The sequence below is a fragment of the Mycteria americana genome, chromosome Z (genome assembly GCF_035582795.1).
Source record: "Mycteria americana isolate JAX WOST 10 ecotype Jacksonville Zoo and Gardens chromosome Z, USCA_MyAme_1.0, whole genome shotgun sequence".
Classification (NCBI taxonomy): Eukaryota; Metazoa; Chordata; class Aves; order Ciconiiformes; family Ciconiidae; genus Mycteria; species Mycteria americana.
The window spans coordinates 69747465-69772946 of NC_134396.1; the positions used below are offsets into that span (position 1 = coordinate 69747465).

General features: G+C 43.4%; 1 protein-coding gene across 3 annotated transcripts in view; it reads right to left on the minus strand.

Moving 5' to 3' along the window:
• The window catches only part of PALM2AKAP2 (PALM2 and AKAP2 fusion), a 277549-nt gene that overhangs the window by 211460 nt on the left and 40607 nt on the right, over nucleotides 1–25482 (minus strand). For all 3 annotated transcript variants that reach the window (XM_075488516.1, XM_075488518.1, XM_075488517.1), the window contains exons 2-3: nucleotides 19359–19439; nucleotides 1631–1761 (exon numbers count right to left, since the gene is read on the minus strand). In XM_075488516.1, coding sequence (XP_075344631.1) covers nucleotides 1631–1761; nucleotides 19359–19439 — 212 coding nt within the window. The remainder of the gene's footprint in view (nucleotides 1–1630; nucleotides 1762–19358; nucleotides 19440–25482) is intronic.

A 25482-nucleotide genomic window follows, 5' to 3' on the forward strand; every position in this document is an offset into this window, starting at 1 on the left:
AGACTAATGACCTAACCTCTACTGTCTTATCTCTACAGTTCAGGCATAATATTTTCTCATTTAAATTAAAATACTTTTTAACTGGTTTTGGACCTCCCTTAGAAAGATAACAGGGAAGTTAAGCATGCTAGCGAGGCTGTCAAAGAAATGTCCTTTCAACTCAGGAGCAAGCGGCTGGCCTGTTATTTGTCAGGTGGTCACAGCAGAAGAGAGCTCCATTACTTCCAAATATTCAAAGATTTTATTTCATGGCTGCAGTTAAGGAAGAAAAAAACCAAACCACAGGGGCAAAGGTTGTACACATACTTTCATCCTACACTTTGAACTAATTAAGCAAAGCAGGTTTCGTTGCTTTCAGTGGTGGTACTCACACAGCTAAAATTAAGCACATGCCGATGTGTTTTGCTGGATGGGATCAGAGCACTTAGCACCTTGCAGCATTCAGCACTAGATGAAATATGTATTACAGTACATATTTCTGAAGTTCAGTCCATGTATTCTTTCCATCTACTGCATTAATTTATGGAGTAAAACATCAGGTAGCATACGAAATGTAAAAAAAAAAAAAGGGTTCTTGCCTTATGTTACCACAGATGTGAAAGAACAATGCACATTCTCAGATCAGTTTTAATTAATAGGAATCACAAGACAGAGACCAGTAGTATGAGACAACTCTTACATTCATGCTGATCTATTACTTCCACATAGAAGCCATTTAATGTTGTTCAAGCTCAGGGTGGGCCTGCTTCTGTATATCCCCAAAGAAACATTCTGACTGATTTCTCCAAGAAATTTCACAAGAAACCTGGCATAAGGCAAATTGAGTTCACCAGATGCTAGGCTAATACCTCAGTCCTTGGACTGTTGGTCCTATTTGCTTTTTTCTGTCACCTATATGCTTCAGCTGACACATTTGTAAAAGCTGTGGTGCCAAATTTGACCAACTTTTGCCAGTTTTCTGCCAGCTGAAAAAACTCTAAATTCACATAGCCTAAATGGCAGAACCAGCAGCTCTGGAATTTGTTCTGTGAGGGATAAAAGCATGTTCCTTATGAGCTTTAGAGCCCATTGGTTGCAGCAAAACAAAGGAAAACACAAAAAAGAGGACAAACATCAACTCAGACTGCAATGGGAAACTGATAAAAGGAAATAATTCTAACGCCCAAACCTTGCTTTTGAAAGCAGTAGATATTTGATCTGCTGGTGGCATCTGCTGTTGCATTTCAAAAAGTCATTTGCACCACTGAAAAGTGAGTGCAAAAGAGTGCCGCCCCTCTTTGAACTCCTTTTGGTTGTAGGAGGTGTAAAGCAATGGAGAATCTCTCAACTGTTGACCAGGTCATACACATGCATCTGAAGGGGGAACTCAGCCCTCGTTTTAGCTCCCTCGTGAGAGAAATCCATCAAAGTCCATTAAACACAAAGATACCACAGTGGCTCTACCTTGCAAACTATGGACATCTGGGAGACAAATTCTGGGCACATTTGGCTGTACGTGTGCCCGCCTCTTACAGTCTTCCCTGGGCAGCTGCTATCAGCTGCTGCCAGAGATGGGGACCTGAGCAAGGAAGGTCTCTAGTCTTAATGGGAGTGACTGCTCTTAGGCAAAGCAAAGGGAAACTGTCCCTACCTGTGTATGTTTTCTTCCAGCTTTTTCACCTTCAGCTCATCCTCTTCTGACTGCCTCCTTCTGGCTTCTTCCTCTTCGGCAGAGCCAGCAGGAATTCCCTGTAGCAGCCATTTTTCCCGAAGAGCTTTTGACTGTAAGGTAAAAAAACCCAAACCTTAGGAACAGACTGAACAAAAACCATTCGAAGATTGAGAAGGAGTTACCTCTGTTTCTGAATATTAGATTGTCCCCACCGAATTTCTGATTACTGCTTTAGATAGTTGATTTCAGGCAATCCATCAGCTGTTTATCCAGATGTCAGGTCTTCCAGATTTAGGAGTGTCAGTTTTACAGTATACACTTTATTTACCTTCAATGCCTTAATATGAAGTCATTTTTAGTTCCTAATAAAAAGAAGAGTTTAAACCCCTCAAATTAGCCAGTCCTGCAAGAACTAAAATCTTTGAACAAAAGTGTGAATCTCTTGTGAATGATAAGGCATGTACTGGAAGGACTAAAATCATAAACTTCTTAAAGCTTCAAAAACAAAAGAGCAGCATGCTCTAAATGTAATGTGTTTCATGAAAGATAAAATCAGTCTACTATTAAATTAATCAAAGACATTCTTTTTGATTTATATCATGGATGTGTCTCCATACATTTACAGGCATACAGACAGACACACGTATACATTCACGCAAACACACACATTACCTCTTAGCCAGACACAAATTAAAACAAATGAACAAAAGTCTTCCAGAAACCATGGGTAGCCCAGGGCACAGCAACACTGTTGCAGAAAGCAGCAACAGCCTGCACCCAATAGAAGAATTCCTGGGAGTTTTGCTGCATTTTCTACACTGAAAACAAGGCTACAACCTCACCTGGCCGATGTCTAATCCAGCTGCACCTCACCCAGGGGAGTTAACCAGGGGAGCTGCACTGGTTGCAAGCAATCCTTTAAATAGCACATCAGCCTGCGTGCCTTGTTTGGCCCAAACCCTGCCAGAGGGATGTGGCAGATCAGTCGGCAGACAGGACAAGCACCCGTCGAAACAAAGATCAGGAGCCCAAAGCCACACAGGACTTTGCCCCTTTGCAAGAAGAAAATGGAGCTGGTGGAAAAAATGGTGAGCCAAGGGACCGACCAAACTAGCTCCTTGCATTGACCAGAAAAGGGGAGCCTTGGTTCTGAATTTGCAAAGCGATTGGCAATGCTAGTTCAAGGAACCAGCTGAGAGAGCATGTATCCTCTCCAGCAAAAAGGAGCTTATAAGGAAATCATCAGTTCAAAGAAACTGGATTTCAGAGGCTGCCCCAATGTGCAATATCAGTCTTTCCCATGCCATGTTCGTCGCTGGAATGGAACCAGACTTGTGCAAACTATGTATAAAGGAAAAACATTCACCACCAAAAGCAGGCTTCAAACCCAGCCCAAAATAGAAAGATTTTTGACATGACAGACAAGGCTTACTTGTTAGTTTTTGAGTGTATATATAGACATAGTATCTATGCACAAACTATTCTTGTCACTCCATGGCCTATTTGACATCAGGCAATTAGATTTTAATAAGGCAGCAGACAGAAAGCAATACAACACACACACGCGAATTAAACTTTATAAATGACTCCAGCTTTCACTGACTTTAACTGTGCTGTGGACCAGAGGACTTCTAGGTGGGTTTTAAATGATTTCCATATGAATTAGGACTTCTGCATGTAAGAAAAAGTCTTGTGCTCTTGTACCATGTAGTCATGTTCAACAGTTGGACCCACTGGTGCTGGAGAAGTGCTTTACTTGGCTTAACTGAGCTTTGCTCATGATCTCCAAGGTGTTAGTTCACAAAACATTAGGAATGGCTATCTCCTGCACATTTTTTGCAGTTTGCTGCTCTTTTTGCTGCCACTACCATCTACTAGTGCTTCCTGCCACATTTCGTGCGCTGGTAGTGAGACTTCTGGTGGGACCCTTGCTTTCCTGTTCAACGCGGCTGATTACTGCCCAGAATTTTCATCAGCTCATTCAGGCCCAATGTGCTATTGAAATGTCCCCCCAGCAGAGGACTCCCAAGTCATCACATGTACCAAGGAACAAAGTGAGACAGTGAAAGATGGATTTACAGGTCCTGAGGTGCTAAGCACTTAACAACATGTGCTTTAGCATTTAAGAGGTCTCAGAAGCACAACTCGGTAGGTACCTTCTGGGCTAGATCCAGTGCAAAGCAGTGTGAAGGCTGATTGCCTTTTAGTAAATTGCTGTCTTTTCTTCAAAAAGAAATGTGGCCAGTTGCATGCAGAACTACATTGCTACATGCGTCATACTCAGTTATGGTCTCAAATCTGAAATCCTGAGTGAGACTCAGTTGGAAAAAAATCCTGAAGTTTCTAAAGATCAAACTCTAAAAATGAAGGCAGCCTTCTCCCTTTTAAACCTGTTTTAGATATGGCTCCAGCAGTCCTAATAAAGCCTTTGGCAACGTGCTGCTTGGACAGCACTGAAGACATTCAGTTAACAGTCACTCCTCATTTGCTACAGGAGGACAGATAGAATCCAGGTTTTTTTCAGTGTGCTTTTACAGAATCTCCATGCTGATGCTCAGACAGGGAGAAGCCAGTCCCTTCAGTACGACTGCTGTACACCAAAAATATGATATTTTGTGCAGCTTTTGTTTTGGTCTTTGTTTATGTGAAACATTTAAGCTACAAAATCACATGATTTCTTTCTCCCAGAAGCCTCCTTTTTTGACCTATTAATGGCATGAATTTGAAACTGGAAAGCATCAATGGGATTTTTTAAAAGACATATTTAGAGACAAGAATGCTATGACCTACTAAAAATCCTCTCTCTTGGGTAAAATGTCAGCGTATTTTATCTAAAACAGGAAAGCTGGTAGCTTTGATGTTTTTGGCTCTCCTTTTTAAGATGAAAATTAAGGCATTCATTAAATACTACACTGAGGAATCCAGAGAAATGAAAACATTTATAAGAAGCATTTCTTAAAATTCAGAGGGTCTATTTGCCAAGCTGTTCAAATTACGTATATTTATACACCCACTGCAAATACAATAGGCAAACAGGCAGGCACACATCAGGGGACTGCGTGCAACTGTCTCGCTGTCCAGGAAACATTTTCTCCCCTGCCAGATGACTGGCATAGTGCTGAGGCAGTGGGTAGGGGCGGAATAATCTCTCACCTGCTTTGAACAAACCTTTCCCAGGGCATTTTCATCAGAAATCCAGGGGGAAGGTTTTGGCACACATGATGAGACCAAGGGTGGGTAGGGCGCAATAGGGAGGTGGTGGTAGAGCTGCAGCGGGCGCCTGGGCACAGCTCCTGGGTATGAGACAGTCCAGCGAGGCAGTCAGCATCGAGGCAGTCCAGCCAGATGCAAACCAGAGCCAGATGTGGCTTGGAAACAAAAGACGTTTCGCTGCCATCTGTCCTCCGCAGCTATGCAATTTGGGTTATGCTTCTTGAAAAAATCTTGCAAAATCTTATCCCAGGAAGAATAGGAGGTGTTTCTCAAATCTGCTAAAAGGATAATGCTTGCATGAGGATGGAGCCCAAAAATAGGTAGCTGTACGAGTTACCCCTGCTTAACAATGTTGTGCATTTGCTTTACTTAACAGTCTGTGATTAAAATGGCCACAAGCTAGCATTTCAGCGTTGCTCCTCCTTCATTGTCTGTTACGAGCTTTAACTCTCTACTGCATCTTGGAGCTTCTTTATGCACCAAAGTTGTGCTGTATGATTAGACATTGTCAAAATGATAGAGGGCTCCAAGAGTGGTCAGATATACTATTGTAAAAATAGAGGTATTTGGACAGCTCATTCCAATACTGGAATGTGAATAGGCTGTACTTTCAGGAGGCACAACAACAGCTACGCTATGTACAGTTTGGTGTAAGTGTTCCTTCATTTACTGCAAGAGTACAATTTCTTCAGGGCTAAATCCTTCAGCAAAAATTAGATCATGTCATTAAAAAGGCTCTCTGTTACTGAAGCGGAAAGGGCACTGGGCTTGCGATGCTCTAGGTCACCATGCTCTCAGGTGATATGGTTTCTTTGCACACAAGTGAGATTGCAGAGATAACTGGCAGTTCTGCGTTTATTTTGTTCAAGTGTAGGAAAGCAGAGTGACTTTTCTGCACCGTGCAAAAAGGGAAAAAAACAGGTCATGATTCTGTGAACAGATCATGGTGAGGACAGAAATAAGTGAACAGATGTTGGACAGGACAGAAAGAAATCATGCCAAATGTTTGAATGCAGTAGACACAGTGATGGCCATAAATGTGGTGCACAGCTCCCTTACGTGCTATTTATTCCAGTTTCATGCTTCAGGACAGTAAAGCCTGAAGGCTTTAAGTTGTTTACATTTAGCGCTAGCAAGGAAATAATGCATAGCCCCTCAAATGCACATAGTAGAATTAATGCTGTATTGAAAAGAAAATCTTTAGTTTCATTGCTGCATTTTGCTTTAATGTTGCATCAAAAGTTTAAGTACTGGGAGACATTTTATTATAGCAAGTAAATCCTTTTAGAGCAATTTTCATATACTATTATGCCCATTACATGCCATCTCTGGACTCCCTGCTTGTGAAAGGTGATTAATTCTCCCCATCAGTCTTGCTGATTTCAGACCTACTTCCATAAACATTGCTCATAAAGAATAACACATTTCCAGTCCCACATGAAGTGTAGCAGTGTCAACCTGAGGCCCAGATGCATTTGCCAGATTTGCTATTTGGCTCTTTATGACAATATAAAAGCCAGTTCTTGCTGTGCTGCTACCTTTTGAGGTAGTTTCTTCAAGCAGTTTTGGGGTTTTTTTGTATTTACAAGGGGTTAGAGGGGCAATCTGTACTCTCTCTCCTTGAGAGCAGTGCTTGCTAAAGTGGAGCACTCCTCTGGCTGCCGAGTAATTTTCAGGGAAGCTGATAATCCTGAGGAGAAACAAAGGTCAAAAGTTGACCTAAGACAGCATCCTCCAGTAAAATGTGCCTGCTCTTGAGAAACACTACTGGATGTGGACTATTCAGGGTAATGATGCTCTTCTGTGCTGTGCAAAATGGGCAATAATGACCCCAGTGTAATAATTTCAGTGTAATTCCACTGAAATCAGTAGTGCTACATCAAAGACACTTTTACTGAAATCTCTGCCAAATTGCAGTTTTGCCAAAAGTCTTTGGGTTTGGAGGCTTGAAGACCACCAGACATTAACAATTTAGAGCTGGAATTATTTATTATTGTGAAATCATTTTCTCCCTACATGCATTCAGTATTTCTGTCCTGGAAAAAAGGTGAATGCAGGTGATTGGTTTCTCATATTCTCAGGTCTGCATATAACCAGCCCAGGCCCCACTAAAAGAGTGCAATAAACCTCTTCCTTCACCTGGCAGTGTGAGAGTCAGATATTAGCCCCAAGCACTGCCATTAGGACACTAACATAACTGGCTGCATTTCAGATTTGCTCTTTGCATTTCAGAAAGCTCCCTTGGTACAAAAAGGCTGAGTTTTCCAAGCGGATCTGGAGCTCTGGAAGCAGCAATGAGCCCAGCTTTGCTGTTCAGCAGCTACCTGGAGCCGGCTGCCCAGGGACTGCAGCTTTGTCAGCCAGCAGAATCAGCTACAAGAGGGAGGGCTTCCTGGAGCAGCACAGCCTGCTCTGCCTGTGCACGCTCCCAAGCATCTGCCTGGGTCGATAAAACTGAGTTTGCAAGGAGCACAAGTGCAAGAAAGACCACCACTAAAACTCCTCTGGGATTTCTCCCTTTTCCTTTCTACCCTGTTCTCCTGGCTGCTCCAAACACTGCATCTCTTCCTTGCCATATTTTTAGGCAGCTTCCCCTGCCATCCAGCTGGCCCTAACCCAGCTAGTGCAGGTTACCCAGCGGGTCTAGGTCTGACCTGCTGGTGTGCAGCACAATTGCCAGCATTAGCAAAGAGGTTACTGGGACGTGTACTGAGATTATAGAAAGACTTGTTCGTTTGCCGCAGGCCTTCCCTTGCCTTCCAAAAAATGGAAAAAAAAAATGTTTGCATGGCTGTAGTGTGAGCAGGCATGTTAATGTCAGATGCCCTTAACCATGCATGAACAAATATGCAAATACAGAGAAGGGCTGTAGACATAAGCAGTATGACAGGCAGGTACATCTCGAAATAAGCAGCTCCTCAAATTGTATTTCTGCGTGATGTTGCAGTTTTTAATTTTCCAGTAGGTGAACATAACAGTCCCACCCTTTGCTCAGACTGATGCAGAGTTTTCCTATGTGGGGTTTCAGTGTGAAAGTCTGCTTGCAAAACGGAGGAGAAGTGTGGTCCTAGGCAAACACAAAGGATTTTACTTTGTTTTCCTGCAAGATGGATGTGGCCTTGTAGGGCATGACTGGCCCTGGAACAGAACAAGCAGCCATTTCCAGCTTGCTGGTACGATCTGGTTTTGCTTAGCAGCAAATCTTTCTGTTGCCTTTCCAGTTATCTAAGACACTTGTTCTAGCCTAAAGGAGCGTGTCTATATGGTACATGGATATGACTCAAGCACTGCCCAGATTAGGAAATTAAGTCATGCTGAAAAACTTGCAGCTTGATTGTAGTCTTGACTTCAATCACAACGTCATAGCTAATATAAGTATAATTCAACAAAAAAATGTATGTTAGCTGGTGGAGCTTAGCCAGCCCAAGACCAAATAGCATGTTTATAAACATGCGATCATGAAATGATAGTTTTGGATACTCGGAGAAGTAATGAGGGGGGTCAGCAGAACTGCTACCTTGGAGTTCCAGAGGGCAGACTTTGGTCTGTTTAGGAGCCTGGTTGACAAAGTCCCTTGGGAGACAGTCCTGAAGGGCAAAGTGGTCCAGGAAGGCTGGACATTCTTCAAGAAGGAAATCTCAAAGGCACAGGAGCAGGCCATCCCCATGTGCCAAAAGACAAGCCGGAGGGGAAGACGACCGGCCTGGCTGAACAGAGAGCTCTGGCTCGAACTCACGAAGAAACGGAGAGTCTATGACCTTTGGAAGAAGGAACAGGCAACTCAGGAGGACTACAAGAATGTCGTGGGGTTATGGAGGGAGAAAATTAGAAGGGCCAAAGCCCAACTCGAACTTAATCTGGCTACTGCTGTAAAAGACAATAAAAAATGTTTCTATAAATACATTAGCAAGAAAAGGAGGGCTAAGGAGAATCTCCATCTTTTATTTGATGTGGGGGGAAACATAGTGAGAAAGGGTGAGGAAAAGGCTGAGGTACTTAATGCCTTCTTTTCCTCAGTCTATAACAGTAAGACCAGTTGTTCTTGGGGTACCCAGCGCCCTGAGCTGGAAGACAGGGAGGGGGAGCAGAATGAAGCCCCCATAATCCAAGGGGAAATGGTGAGTGACCTGCTACACCGCTTAGATCCACACAGGTCTATGGGGCCGGATGGGATCCACCCAAGGGTACTGAGGGAGCTGGCAAAAGTGCTCATCAAGCCACTTTCCATCCCTTATCAGCAGTCCTGGCTAACTGGGGAGGTCCCAGTTGACTGGAGGTCAGCAAATGTGACACCCCTGTACAAGAAGGGCTGGAAGGAGGACCTGGGGAGCTACAGGCCTGTCAGCCTGACCTCAGTATCGGGGAAGGTTATAGAGCAGATCATCTTGAGTGCCATCACATGGCACGTACAGGACAACCAGGTGATCAGGCACAGTCAGCATGGGTTTATGAAAGGCAGGTCCTGCTTGACCAACCTGATCTCCTTCTATGACAAGGTGACCCCCTTAGTGGATGAGGGAAAGGCTGTGGATGTTGTCTACCAAGACTTTAGTAAAGCCTTTGACACTGTCTCCCATAGCATTCTCCTGGAGAAACTGGATGCTCATGGCTTGGATGGGCGTACGCTTTGCTGGGTAAAAAAATGGGTGTATGGCCAGTCCCTAAGAGTGGTGGTGAATGGAGTTAAATCCAGCTGGTGGCCCGTCACAAGTGGTGTTCCCCAGGGCTCAGTATTTGGGCTGTTTTAATATCTTTATCAATGATCTGGACGAGGGGAATGAGTGCACTCTCAGTAAGTTTGCAGAGGACACCAAGTTGGGTGGGAGTGTTGATCTGCTTGAGGGTAGGAAGGCTCTACAGAAGGATCTGGACAGGCTGGATCGATGGGCTGAGGCCAATTGTATGAGGTTCAACAAGGCCAAGTGCAAGGTCCTGCACTTGGGCCACAAGCAGCCCATGCAACGCTACAGGCTTGGGGAAGAGTGGCTGGAAAGCTGCCCAGCAGAGAAGGACCTGGGGGTGTTGGTCGACAGCCGGCTGAATATGAGCCAGCAGCGTGCCCAGGTGGCCAAGAAAGCCAATGGCATCCTGGCTTGTATCAAAAATAGCGTGGCCAGCAGGACTAGGGCAGTGATCGTGCCCCTGTACTGGGCACTGGTGAGGCCGCACCTCGAATACTGTGTTCAGTTTTGGGCCCCTCACTACAAGAGAGACATTGAGGGGCTGGAGCGTGTCCAGAGAAGGGCAACGAAGCTGGTGAAGGGTCTGGAGCACAAGTCTGATGGGGAGCGGCTGGGGGACCTGGGGTTGTTTAGTCTGGAGAAAAGGAGGCTGAGGGGAGACCTTATCGCTCTCTACAGCTACCTGAAAGGAGGTTGTAGAGAGGTGGGGGTCGGTCTCTTCTCCCAGGTCACAAGTGATAGGACGAGAGGAAATGGCCTCAAGTTGCTCCAGGGGTGGTTTAGATTGGATATCAGGAAAAATGTCTTCATGGAAAGGGTTGTCAAGCATTTGACCAGGCTGCCCAGGGAAGTGGTGGAGTCCCCATCCCTGGAGGTATTTAAAAGCTGTGTAGATGTGGTGCTTAGGGAGATGGTTTAATGGTGGACTTGGCAGTGCTAGATTAACGGTTGGGTTTGATGATCTTAAAGGTCTTTTCCAACCTAAACGATTCTATGATTCTAAAACAGATTAAATATTATCCTGTAGACATGCAAGTTTGTTGTTGTTATTCATTATTCAAGAAATGAATACAACATTTCTTAGAAATATCTTAAAGGAGTGGTGTCTTAAAAAATTTTTTTAAGAAGCATACATTTAGACCAAGAGTCGTAAACGTTTTACAGCAGTCAGTTAATGTGTATTCATCACACAGAACATTAAAACACATTAACTAACTTTTCTCAAGTGTGTTAAGACCTGCTCACTGTAATTGACAACCTTTTGTGACCAGGCATCAGAGGCTGATGGCTTAATGTCTTCCAAAGTTTCTCCTCAGCCACAGAGGTACAGGTCACCATGTCACTTGGCCGAGTTTTCCCTCTTCATAAAACCCTTACTGCAGTGGACCCCCAAGCTCAGGATCACTGGTCCTCAGGTCTTGTTTCAGAGCTGCTCGAAAGTTTTCTGGTGGGCGCCCAAGGGACTAGTGTCCTGCCTGTCCCCAAGGAGCCTGTCTCCTCTTTCCCTGTCGCTCCTGGGGTGACAGAGGTTTGCTACAGCACCAGTGAGCCACTGGGTTGGGGGTGCAAGGGGGATGCACGTGGGGAGATGAGTAAATAAATAGTAAATAAAGTAAGTAAATAAAAATAAATGATGGCCACTATTACAATAAGCACCTCCTGGAATCATGGCAGCCAAAAGACTTTGCAGAGATAATCTTTCCCCCTTGTTTGTTCGCTGTAGCTGGTACATTTGACAGCCCTTTAGCTCCCCTGAGTATTTACTCACTCACTGCTGTTTCTCAAAGCACGTGTTTGGCACAGCAACAGAGCAGACAGGAACGTGTTAAACAGTGCAATGTGACTGCAGGAACAGGTGAGGGAAGACTGAGATAACTGGCATGATTTGTGTTCGCTTGGGAAGGGTTAGATCTCAGCTGGGTGCCCCCGTGGTAAGGCAAGGGGATGCAGGAGCACGGCTGCAGTGTCAGCCCTGGGAACTGGAGCTGCAGATGCGCAGGGAAGGCATGTCCATGGCAAGCTACCTGAGGGATGGGTATGATGATAACTATAGCTCCTTCATGAAGGTCTCATGCTTTGTCTGTTTAAAAACTCTCAGGAACAGAAGTTGCAGCTGTATAGACAGAGGCCCAATTAGGAGCGCTTTGGGAGAAAAAAAGAGCCAATTGTTTTACATCCTCAGAGTAAGCTTCCCATCCATTAGCAAGATCACCAGTGTAAATATTTTGCGTGCATTGCTTTTAAATTGTTTAGGTCCCATATTTTATTTAACTTTGTAAACCAAGTAGACAGCTGTTTCCATACACAGACGAAGAAGAAGAAATAAAACCCAAGCTCCTTCAGCTGCAAGGAAATCCACCACAGCAAGAGATATTGTCAGGACTGTATGAGAGAAGACACAGTTTGTGTCTCTCTTACTCAGATCATTCATCAGGCGCAGAGCCTTGGTCTGTACAGTCTAGTTTCACCAAAGGGGATCATAGGTATGGCCTGATACAAGGTAAGAGTTTCTAATGTTCATTAAAGACTTGAGATGACATTGAGACAAAAAACAACAAGATGAAAGCTAACTCAAACATAGGCTCTTTTCTACATAATTTTCTATACATCCAGGCTACCAGATCTGCTTGAAGTAGCAGGTGAAAACAATCACGCTGATATCTAAGCTGGAGACTTGGGGTTTATTTTTCAGTATCTCTCTTTAGGAAGTCTTTTTAAGTTTTCAGACTTCTTCATGGCAGGGTGATAATGGTGGCTCTGTGCAACTACTTGGCATTTCTCTTTGGTGAGATTAAGCACCACAATGTGAATAAAAAATAAACAACTGGCAGCGGCTGCTGCAGGGGTGAGGGGAGGGATGAGGGGACCAGGCTGTCCCAGCAGGCACACACCGGTGGTGCAGGGACACAGCGAAAGGGGATGCTGCAACGAGGGCACATGTGGTCCTCAGGATGGTGGCCCGACCTGGGAGCAGGTTTCCCAGGGGTTCCGTGGGATCTCCATCCTGGGCAAGAGTCCAGATGTAATGGGATGAGGATGGGCATGGGAGCAATGTGCTCCTGTTGGTGGGGGCACGAGGAGACCTCCAGGGTCCCCTCACACATAAATTACTTTATGAATCCGTGAGAACATCTGTGTTTCCCAGGGAATTTTGGAGCTGGAGTAAGAAATAGCTTCAAGCTAGCTGAAGATTCTGGACTTTGTGTGGTTGGGCTGAAAAATTGAATAAGACCCTCTTTTACACATACACACATGAAAAGAGTTTGATCACACTTTTACCTCCTGGAGCCAGAAATTTAGGTATGCTTCGGTTTTCCCTATGAGTGCTCCATGTTTTCAAAGGAAGTAAAGCATGGTTTTGAGAGAAAAAAAAAAATTAAAAAATTAACTCTTTTTGGAATAGTTAACAATCTGAGATTTGGAAAACGGGCAACCCTCTCTCCCCAAAACAAATAGGCTTTGCAAGTTATCATCTTTACTACACAGCCACAGTTGCTTTTACTATTATCTTCTGAAAGAGTAATTTCCTCTCTACATTCAGTCTGTCCTCAGCTTCAGTTTATCACTCCTTCCCACATATACATATCAGTAAAAAGAAAAGCTATTTTTCAGAGATTCCTTTCTTTCCTGCTCTTAAAAGTTCTTATATTCATTTTTTTAAAAAGCTGGATTGAGGTAACGTGAATTCATTTTTGAGCAGGTATCAGGCCATTAGGAGGGGCTGGGGTTGAAGAGAGCTGCAAACATCCTTGAGCTACTCTGACACAGTCTGGCTAAAATGAAAACTGCCAGAGTGGCAGTGACCTGCTTGAAGGACCTTGTTACTGGTGGAAACATGAGTGCCGGTTTTGATGGGTTTCAAGGAAGCCCTACCTGTATAGGTACACTTACTTACATGGTCGTCCCAGGATAACTCTGCCCCAGTTTGAAGTACAACTCACACAACAATAGATTTTTCCTGAATAAAAGCATTCTTGCAGAGGGATTATACCAGAATAATTACAGTATATTCATCTGCGTGGCAATGACATGCGAGCAGATAAGAAACATGAGTTCGAGGACTAAAGCTTTCATCTCTTTGGGGTAGTCAATTTGTGTAGCTGGCCTGGAGAAATTATTTTATTATGGCTAAAAGATTTTATCTGGGGTTAGATATTTTGTTTTATGATTACTTGAAAAGAAAACATATAAAGATTTTTGAAATCCCTCCTTTCCAAACGCTACTTCCTGGGAAGGATGTCCTAAGGTTTCGTACTCTGTAAGGATTCAGAAAGAGCAAGTGCCCTAAATCCTTAGGCCGTGCAGTCCTATTCCCTCTCTCACTCCCTTTCTGGCCTAACAAATCTGGATTTCTATTCTGGTCCATAAAACAGGTTAGCAGAGAGGCAGAGAGCCTCTCACTTCTCAGCTTAAATCCCAGTGGGAGGCGAGCTTCCCAGGGTAAGGTGGGCATCAGCCCAAAGATGCTAATGCACAGAAAGGCACAAACAGGGGTCTCCTATGCTCTGGAAACAGAAATTTCTCTGCAAATTAGGTCTTAACCTCTCTATGCCCCAGAACTGCGGTTGGAAAATGGGGATGGCAGGGCCTTCCAGTCTCGCAGAGGTGTGGTGGGCTCCAGTGCATTAAAAACAGAAGGTGAGCCTGGGACTATCACAGCAGACATCACATACCAGAAAGAGTGCTCGACTATTAATAAGAATAGGTTTTGGGCGCTATTGCACCGACCCTGTGGAGAACAGAGACTGTGCTGGACATCATCAACCATTTTTTGTGTGCTTGACTGAGTCACCATTCAGTTTAAGGGCTAATTTACTTGAAAATAATAAAGGGATTCAACATAAAGGAATAACAAGATTCCTTCATTGACAAAAGTTATCTCTGTTTTTCCACACTGTTGCACATATATGGATAGATAGATAGATATATCTATTTATATTCTCTGACAGCAGTTATTTTAAGACTAGAATAAATTGAGGATACCAATTTATCTGTGGAATAATAAAATTAAAATTTATTTATAGATATGATAGTTTCAGCTAAAACCATACTGTAACAAAATCTCTGTAACATAAAAAGGCTTTCCTTTCCTTCAGAGTAAAGATGTAATTATGTTATAGATTAAGTGTTCATGAACTGCAGTCTTTAAGAAGCAGATGTTAACAGAAGTAGGTCCCTAATATTTATACCACTCCAGAAATAAAATAACTGCGGTAAATGGATTTATTGTAATAGTTAAAGTAACAGCAGAGAAGTAATTTTTCATTCAATTAGGAGGTTTTGTGCTGTTTATTTTATTACCAGCCACCACCAAACAGAGCTACAGTAAACAATTATAGAAATTCTGTTCAACTAACTACAGAGGCAGCCAGATCTTGGAAGAAACAGTTCTACCATAGAGTTTATTTGAATAGTAAACATCTCCATTAAAAAGGGCCCACCCAACTGCTGCCTGGCTGAACAAGTTCTTAAAGGCAGCTGTTGCTTACAGGTTTTATCTCCAGTGCAACTAATCAACCAAAATCAATTATTGTCTTCCTCAAGAAACCACATCATGTTGATGGATACTGCAGTGTGTTTGCATAAGGTGAATTTTGCCCACTTTTCTGATTTCAAACTATAGAAGCTGATAACCCCTCCAGTTCCCACGGACACAGCAAGCCCCGTTTGTAAGAGCAAGCCATGAACTGCCAATTCATGAAGTTTAAAGTCTATCTGCTGTTAAAAAACAAAACAAAACACAACACACCTTGTCTTATATGAAAGAAGAAGGATTATTTTGGTATTAAAGTAGGTGGGAGGTAAGGAGAGCTGTTGTAAATTGCCTCTTATTAGAGCAAAACAGCAAGTTCAGTCTCAAAAAATGGGCTTCGTAGCACCTTTATACCTTTTCAATACCAAGGGCCTTTCCAATGAAGCATCTGACTGTACTGTAGACAAATATACCTCCTGCCTTCAATGGAGTGCCCCGATGTTCCTGAAGTACCACATGGATGCTCCATGCCCACCAATGTCCCTGTTTTCCAGTGATTTACAGAAAGGGTGATATGGCTTTCACTGTCAGCAAGGAAGGAATTCAGTTTTTAGAGCCTACACTACTCCAGACTTTCTCCTACTCCAGACTTTCACACTTGGAGGTCTTCACTTGATTAACTCAGAAACTCACACATACCATTAATAGCTGAGCCACGTTTTTATCCTGGTGTCCTCAGCCATAAAGCCATTGGCCTCATTCTCAAAATGAGCCTTTTTTGCAAAAAAAGGAGCCTTTGCAAAATGTGTTGCCAAAGCTGTCCACGTTCAGTGCTGACATTTACTAACTCCAGCGTTTGCTGGCCTGTTCTGCCTAAAACAATGGGGCAGCGGCCACCATTCCCTTATTTTCAGCCAGGTGTGTTGTTAATAAGGGAAAAATGAATGAACTGGTAGTATAGTTAAGTTATTTTGCCAGGGGTCTAATTGGCATCAGCAACTTGAAAACTGTAGGTAATACAGCATAAACATTTGCAATAAACTATTTCTATTAGATATTTTTCCTATGTAAAAAAATTGTCTGAAATTAACAGAACCCCTGTAGCTTCCAGAACCTTTATTAGGTAACCAAACAAGCTATTTTGCACAGTGTATTTTTAAAAGAAAATTACTCTGGCATCGCACAGAAATGAACCAAACCCATTGAATTCTAGCGTGAATGTCTTCCGGTGAATTCACGCTGTTACGCCTGTGGGATCAACCCAGATACTGCAGACACAGGATTAACCCAGATATTATTTTCAAAGGTTTCTCCACAGCAGATTTTACTGAACACCGATATGAAGTCCTTACACTCTACACTGACATCAACAAGCTCACAGCATTTTGAATAAATACATGGGCTTCCTAGGCAAGCCTGGTCTTTCTGACCTGGATTTATGTCCTGCACAGAATTAGTTGAAATCCACATAATTCAGGGAATGAACCATGTTTTACCTAGCACTTCTGAAGGAAAATGGATGCACTTATTTTGGGTTGCGTGAGCCAGACTGGGGGGCCATATCAGACTGGGGGACTATATTCATAGTAGACGTGGAGCCCCTGGCTTGCAGAGGCTCAGGGCAACCAAGGTGAGGCGAGGGAGAGCCTTGGGGTGGAGGAAGGATACACAGCTCTCCAAATGAACAAAGCAGCCTGGCAGGCCAAATACTATTTTGGTCAGCACCCCACTAAGAAACCAGAACACTGAACAAAGCATGAGAAGAAAATGCAGTTTGCTTGGTCTGTCTCCACAGAGAAAGAGAATAACCTCAGCCAGTGCCCCTATTTAATCTGCTTTTATCTTCTCTCTTCTCTTCTCTTCTCTTCTCTTCTCTTCTCTTCTCTTCTCTTCTCTTCTCTTCTCTTCTCTTCTCTTCTCTTCTCTTCTCTTCTCTTCTCTTCTCTTTTCTCTTCTTTTCTCCTTTCTTTTCTTTTCTTTTCTTTTCTTTTCTTTTCTTTTCTTTTCTTTTCTTTTCTTTTCTTTTCTTTTCTTTTCTTTTCTTTTCTTTTCTTTTCTTTTCTTTTCTTTTCTTTTCTTTTTCTTTTTCTTTTTCTTTTTCTTTTTCTTTTTCTTTTTCTTTTTCTTTTTCTTTTTCTTTTTCTTTTTCTTTTTCTTTTTCTTTTTCTTTTTCTTTTTCTTTTTCTTTTTCTTTTTCTTTTTCTTTTTCTTTTTCTTTTTCTTTTTCTTTTTCTTTTCCTGGGGAGTAGCTGCCCTCCCTCTGTTTAGGAAGGGCCTAGGAACAATGAGGATGAACTCTGCAACCCCAGATAGACCTCTGCCATCACCCCATGCAGGTGTCCCTGCAGAGAGTTGTTTGGTGGTACAGTGAGGTGGTGCAGGCAGCTCCTGGAGCAGCCGTCACTGTGACCACTGTAGTAAAAGCAACACACTTCTCTGATGACAATTGATGCCACTGAATGGAGAGGTAGAGAAGCTCCTATCATATCTAGATGCTCATCCTCGCACCCAGCATTACAGACGTTAAGTCTGGCTGTGCTTTTAGCTGAGAAAGCTGCCATTTTAAATTTCTGTGCCCTGAACTCCCCTTAGCTTCCTGTATGATTACTGCTCTTGCTCCAGGCTGTGAGCTAAATGATAAAGGGAAGTTCTTAATTTTCATGTATGTCACTCAAGAAATCTGTGCAGCAAGACTGAGTTTCCACTAGTGACAATCAGCGTAGCAGGGCTGAAGTCAGTGCCAGTTTACACCAGCCGAGGGGCTGACCCCACTGCACCACCTTGAGAGGTTTTACTTTTCCCTATGGATGATGATAAAATTCAGTTTAGCAAGAGCTATATCAAAATAAATCAGATGAAGTAGAGAATTGCCAGAATTGGCTTTCCAAAAGGCTTTGCTTAAAGAATGCAATGAAAAAGCATAATTCAGTTAGCTTGGAAACAGTTAACATGATAAAGGAAGTCCTGAGCTTTGCAGCAAAAAGAAAAAAAGCAAGCATCATGAAGGCACTGGAAAAGCATCTCACTGCCCTGCTGCATCAACCTACGGTCGTCAGAAGAAATTCTTCCTTGTCTGTAGTCAATGGCAGCCTGAACGAAATGGCAACTCCTGTTGCCCCACAGAAATGCAATCACATCATTGACTGATAACGCCAAAGACAATGTGTGACATCCGCAGAATTACGGTGAACCTGATGGAGCATTTGTGTAGGCTGCAATCAATTACTTGAGCTTAACTGCATCATGTTTAACAGAAAATGAGGAATAGTTTACAGAACATGATGTCAGGGGCTTGGAGAGGCAGGAGAAGGGTCCTGACTGTAGCATAACTTGAAGTCTGGTCTTTGAGTGCCTGCATGGGCAGAGAAGATATTCTGTGCACCATCTCCCCACGCAGGTGCACTGTTCACACACACACACACACGTACTATTGCACAAGCAACCTAAATATCTTATTTTTTAAAACACAGCCCAGCTCACTTGCTGCAAGAACAAACTGTCCAGTCCTGATCATCTTTCTCAGATATTTTAATCACTGAAATTCCTCGGGCCCTGAACTAATCTCATGAGATTTGACCCGCAAATGCGCACTGGTTACAAAAAGATCACATGAACGTTTTTGTTCTTCTCTTCGCTATGCACAAATGTAAAGAAAAACTCTGCTACTGACAGGAAGGATAAATGATAGAAATAACCAGGATGGCTTTCAAATGATGCTATCTGCAGCTGTCATGGAGTCCAACAGGGACTGGGGCTGCTCGGCACCCTGTTAAATATCAAGGTGCCTCTCCATGTAGACACACACATATGCGTCAACACCCTCCCTGCATGTGCATACATGCCCATTTTATTATGCCACATACACCTAATAACTTCATCCTACCATTAAAGCTTTACACACACACACACGCATGCTAACTAACACTCCCTCTGCAACACACACACACAAAACCTAATGACAGGCACCAGAAAAATCCAACGCAGCTCTGCAGGCAGAAAGTGCTCACTGAAGCCATGCAGTGCACACCCAATCCACAGCAATTGGTGTCTTATCGTTATGTATAATAAATAACAGTGTTTAATAATAACGGCACTGCTGTGCTGCCTGCACTCACACCCTCCCAACTCCATGCTCCTAAGCCGTTTCTGCAACATGGTCCTGTGCATGGAACACACAGAATGAAAAGCAGGCAGGACACGATCACTGCAAGGGATAGGCTCCGGCAGTGAAAGCTGCTTCATGTCGGAGTGGGCTCTTCCCAGCTTTCAGACGTGTGATCTGCATGTCTAATAATGAACATATCTAGTCAATCCATCGTTTCTGGCATCAGTCCCTTACCTTGAAATGCTGCAGCTGAAGTATCTGGTCCTCAAGCTGTTGTCTCTTGCCTTCTATTTCTGTCTGCCTTTTCCTTTTCTCCTTGGAAAAATAATTTGAGAGAGAGAGAGAGAGAGATATCTCGTCAGAGAAACGGAGGCTTTAAGGATAGCGGATTCGTAAGAGCATGTAAGCAGTCAAACGCATCTGTACAGATGTCACCAGTCCCATTTCACCTGCTCCTTTGCCTGCTGGTATGCAAACAGCAATGTCCTGGGAAGACGCCAGCCCCAGACTAGCCGGTTGCTCGCCAGCAGGAGGAATTCTCCTTGCTCGCTCCCGGCAGCTGGAGCAGCAACAGAGTGCACAGTCCCAGAGGAGGGGAGAAAACAGGCATAACAGCTCAGAGAGAAGTTAAAGGGACAAAGATGTGCTTTTACATTTTGAGATGCCGGGCCAAAAACACGGATTGCGTGGTGCAATTGTGTGACAGTAAGGCGACACGAAAGCAGTGGGTGGCATCACGGAGGAAGGGAGCCGGGTTGCAGGCAGCATTTTATCCCGGCGATGTCGGGGGTAAGGTTGTCCCCGGGCTCAATGGGAAGAAGGTGTTTCAGCCAGATTGCATGGGGTTTACCTGCAACGGTAACGGGATGGATAACCCCCCAGTTGGATTTGTTTAAAATTCAAGCCACCGGCACACACTAGCAGCTGGCCCTGACCGGCTCCCAGAAGCTGGGCTGGCCGAGTGGTGCCAAGGACGGCACGGTCATTTCCACAGCTGAGGGTTTTCACGGCCACGTTGGTGAACACGGCCACTCGTCCGTGCCCAGGCTGCTCCCTTCAGCAGGCAGCAGACTCTCGCAAGTGTTTCAAGAGGAGAATGACCTGCTTTTCTCCCCTGCAACACCTTCCTCTTACAAAGGATCAACTGTTTGCCTTCCGTCAGTCTTCTGCACCTTGCGGGGAGTGTTTCTCCTCACCCATCCCCAGCCCAGATCAGGTTCCCTCTCCTGGAGGTCTTTTCTCTTTTTAGATTTTGCAGCCAAGACAGAAATACTGAGTAGTAAATGGAGGCAGTCAAATAAGCGTACCAGCCTCAGTTTTTACTGGAACAACAGTTTTTATTCCCTAACTGTGAAAGCATGTTTTTGTTATTTAAATATTTCAGTAGCTGTAAGGTTGGGCTTGAAGACATTTGGGGATTCCTTAAGTCCCCAAAGTAGTTTTTCTTTCTGATTTCTAGGTGCCCCACTGATGGTCTGGGAATTCTCCACTTTCCAGGGATTTCAAACCTTCATGCCTTGTCCTCAAGGGGCATACGATAAGATGCTGCCTATGCAGGAATTAATTGTGTTTACATTGGACCTCAAACCAGGGCATTTTGAGTGAAAGCATTACATTTACAAGGAAGATCAGGGTTTTGTTTTTTTTTTTTTTTTTAATGCCAGGCTCACTCTAAACAAGCAGAACATTGAGCTAGAAAACTGTCTGGACTGCTCCTGCTGAAGAGTGAGACATCAGAACGGTGATGGGAGGGCTGGAGTAATGAACCCAGAAGAGGCAAAGCAGTCAAATGATGCATATGTCAAGCACTCTGTAATACACCGCACGCTCTTACACGCTGATTTTTTGTGTATATCTACATCTACACACACACACTCCCCACTGTCTGAAGTATGTAAGCATATTACTGCTGAACAAAAATATTCTGCTGAAGTTATTTTGGAATAGGAAAACTGGCTTTTTGGATAACTAAAATGTCACAAACGGTGCCTCTCTTCAGCTGAAAACTTGACATCTCACTGCTCGGAGATGCAGAAGAGTTTGCATTTGTGCACACACAGGCATACAAAATTTATGCATGCACCTTTAAAAATCCTTCCCTATATAAAATTGATAGTCTGTGGATCATCCCTCCTATCACTCCTCCAATCCCCATCTCCCCTTTGCATTTTTGAATGGAACATGGTATCGGATAGCTCAAGGGTTAAAAAAACCCAACATTGTTCAGGGATCTCTCCTGCCATTTTCCTCATTCTGCGATAATAACAGCGTACTTTGGATACTGAAAACCAGAATTTGTTCTTTGCTATTTCCTCAAATAGCTGGTCAGCCATGGACTGGAATAAAGTAGTTCTAAAAGCTGTTCCAGTTAATGACCTAATATTCTCAAAATAAGGCTGATTCTGCCCTGTTTGTGCCAAGCTGGCCAGATGACAGAATGTTTGGATTTCACATATGTAGACATTAACACCCCACATCTGACACTCCATAGGCCAGCATAAGACACCTACATCTTCACAGTTAACTGACCTACATTTATATGTGTGTATATACATACATATGTTTTATATTTTTATATATATATATATATATATATATGTATTTTACCCTTCACAAAAACCTTCTCACTAAAACACATGATGGAAATCACCACAGAACCTCCTCTGGCTGGTTGTGTCATGCTGTATAATGGATGTGACAAGACAGCCTTATAAAACATAGATGGAAACTTCTTTTCTTTGTGAGAAAGGGAAAGCACTTAGAGTATTTTCCCTGTAGGCAGCAACACAGCAGGCACTAAAATACTTGAACTACTTACTAACTAGTGGGATTCTGTGGAGTTAAATTGGAATATTGTTCATGTTTCCATTTCACTGGCTTTCAGGCAGCCTGAGTGCATGCCTTGACCGTCTGATTTTGTACCACAGCTATGGCTGAGGAGTATGACAGCAAAACTATTTTTTTTTCTCTGAAGATTGCGTGAATCGCAGCATTGGTAATTAGCTATCAGGACGCGTCACCTTCAGGTCACTAGATCACATTCAATTTAGGTTTCTCCCAGTCACTGAACGTTGTGACTATATCTGTTCCTGGTTTATATGGGTACGTAGAAGACTGGACTGGCTGACAAAAATCCCACCAAAGTCAGCATGACAAGGATTTAGACATTCAGTAGATGAAACCAGCCACCACTTAAGCAGGATCCTGATTCAAGACTTTACTGAAAACATTGGGATGTAAAGCACATGCTTACACCCGAGCATTTGTTAAGGCACTTTTCTACGTTGAAGCCAGTAAATGTTCCTCATTACTCTGTTCATCTACTTATAGATATCTTTTTTCCAGGTATGCCTGTTAAGTTACTAATTTACTAAGGGTCCTGGCACCAAGAAAACAAAGTGCTCACTTTAAATAACAGGTTCACTCTAGACAGCTTCAGTTAAATGTATGTCCTCTTCTTTTCTGCAATGCAGGGACTAATCCATCACTGCTTCAGCTAGTAGTTAACACTAATCGCTTCCAAGAAGTAACCCCCAAGATCATCCCTGATCTCCTGCCCCAGGCCACGATGCGTGGAGCTCAAGCCATAGGGGGAAGGCAGGAGGCAGGAGGGTGCCTGGGTATATGCAAGATGCTTGGGTATATGCAAGCTATTCTGTGGACACCAAGTGTTGGTTTTTTTTTTCAAGAAGTGAAGGGATTATAGAAACTAGGTTGAAAAGAGGTGGAGAAAACAAGCAGCGAAGCCAGTTTTACTGTGAATGTGGTAGGTTTAAAAGAAAAGATTTGTATCTATCTGAGGTGTGCTGCTTTTTTAAGAATACAGATACTCATCACGGATGGTTACCTTTCCAAAATGGTAGAGGAGTACCATTTGGGAGGTACACCCAGGACGCTCTGAATATTTGGGATGTTCACAAGTAAAATAAGATTCAAACCTTACATCCCTCCCTTCACCAAAAAATACTAGCAAAATATGAAAGTGAAAGTACTTGATTTTCTTACTCACAGACCCAAATGATGGAAAAAGGTTACTCACACCCTGAATCACGTTTAATGAAAAATGAGATTTGTACTCAGGCATTCGCACATGGATGTGCAACATGGAGACTATAAATTTATTTCTTTTTCCAAGAAGCTTGATTTTGGAAAGGAAGTAATTGCTGCTTAGCACTGAAGGTGGCCAGTGTCACTTTCCTATTCCTAAAAAAATATATCAGATAATCAGTAAGACGCCATGCACTTGGAAGAGAGAGAGGTGTCAGGAGAGCAAAAGGGAGATCTGTAAAATCATGAGTGGTGGCATGGAGACAGCCAGTGGGCATCTACTGCTCACTCTGTCTTCCCCTGTATGAAAAAAAGGGGCATCAAGTGAAACTGGACAGGGCAGGTTTGAAGCCAAGGCATGGGTCTGCCGTGGAAATCCCTGTCTCCGGATGCTGTGGGTGCTAGAAGGTGATGGGGGTCCCAGGGGAGCCTGGGGACAGTCAGAGGGAAGGAATACTGTGAGGGTTACTACACAAACTGAAATTACATCTGTTTCAGGAAGCCCCTGAACCAGAGGTGGTTTTGAGGGTGTAGAGGTACTTTGTTAAGTCTTTGTATGCTTGTCCTTCTCTCATGTTCATCCTAATACCACTGATTTTTCATTCATCAGAGAAGTGGTGCTGGAGTTCTTGTCTGAATCTTGATCTGAATCTGATATTTGATCAAAATAACCTACAGTTTAGTGTCAGACTTGTCAAACTGTTCCAGTCAAAAAAACCCAAACCACAAACCAACAAAAAAACCCCAAAGCAAACATAAGACCTTGAAAAAAAAAGTTATATCAAAATGCTTCTCTTTGACATTGCAGTCACAGAATACTTCAATTTTCCATTACAAAATCATTTTCCTTCTTGTTTAGAAATCTGCCTGTACAGTGTGGAAGTGATACAGAGATTTTTCGGCTCACAGAGTCATAACTGATGAGAAACACGCACTTCTAAAGCCATATAAATCCTTGGGGCAGTAAAGCCTTGGTAAAGTCCTCTGCTCCCCTTGCACTGGCAGAAGCACCTCATTTCTTTGGTTTAAAGCCAGTTCAGACATGTGCAGAAAGCACTCCGTAGCACAGAAACTAAACGCTATTTGATTGACCTCACTGAGAAAATACATGCCCAGATCTGACAGCAGGCTAAGGCTTATGGTGCAGGTATCCAGCAGAACATGGTGGGAAAAACAAAAAAATCCCCAACTCAATGAAAAACCCAACGGGGATCTTGTGATCCTTGAGGAGACGGGCAGCATGACACTGGAGGAGCTACCACCAGTAGTTTCAGTGAAAAGGTTTCTCGTTGGCTTCATCCTGCATGCCAAGCTAATGTCCAGACCACCACAGAGGAGCGGGTGGAAGAGGGCGAGCTCCTGCCTGTTGTGCCAACGCAAAACAAATGCGCCCAAAAATGGCACAGGTGGAGGAAAATTATAGTCTGCTTCAAAGCAAGGAAAACAGTTACAAAGAATTGTCTTCAAAGAATCAAGTGAATTTCTTCAGCAAGACATTTTTTTCTCCACTCTGCATAGTTGGCAGATATTATTCCCTGTTTCTTTAAAGCTCACAGATTTTTAGGGCAGCAAGCAAGGAAACAAACAAGCAAAAGAGCTGCTGACACCTCATTTTTCTGTTGCCAGTTCAGGGACATCCAGAACTCTGGGGGAAAAGGAGCATCTGGGTTCTGCTAATGATTTCAACCTGCAGTTAGCATAATCCCAAGAAATCACTCCTCATGGAAACTGAAACTTTCACCAGGGTGGTAGTTTAAATGACCATCTTCACTGTGGTGACTTTACATGTCTCAGTAGTGAAATCAAATCTGTAAATTTGTTTCGTCTTTTGTGGTTCAGCAGTAATGGTTCACAGGAAAGAAAATATTATGAAAGACAGGAGGCTAATTTTCTCCCTTTTTTTTTCTTTTTTTTTTCTTTTTTTCCCCTGCCTGCTTCATTTCTGTCTGGTCAATTCTTTTATTTTCCTGTTGTGTTTGAAGAGTAGGAAACTATCCTGACCGCAACCATCCCTACCAGTTGCAACGATGCAGCCCAGTACGGGCAGCACTTTGCAAAATGCAGTTCTAGACGTTTTCTGCTGTGGTAAACAGCATACAGTAGAAAGCACAGCACCAGAAGAGGCAGGACGCAGAACTGAAGCAGAGACACTGTTACGGCAGAATAAACACGCCTTGAAGGTTGGTGGCAGGATGCCTGCTCCTTTTGGATCATCAATGTTCACTTTCATTACTGCTGCCAGTACAAGAAGGTGGAGCCCATCGTCCTGCCAAGTGTATCAAACTAGATCACCATATGCACTGGCATGACT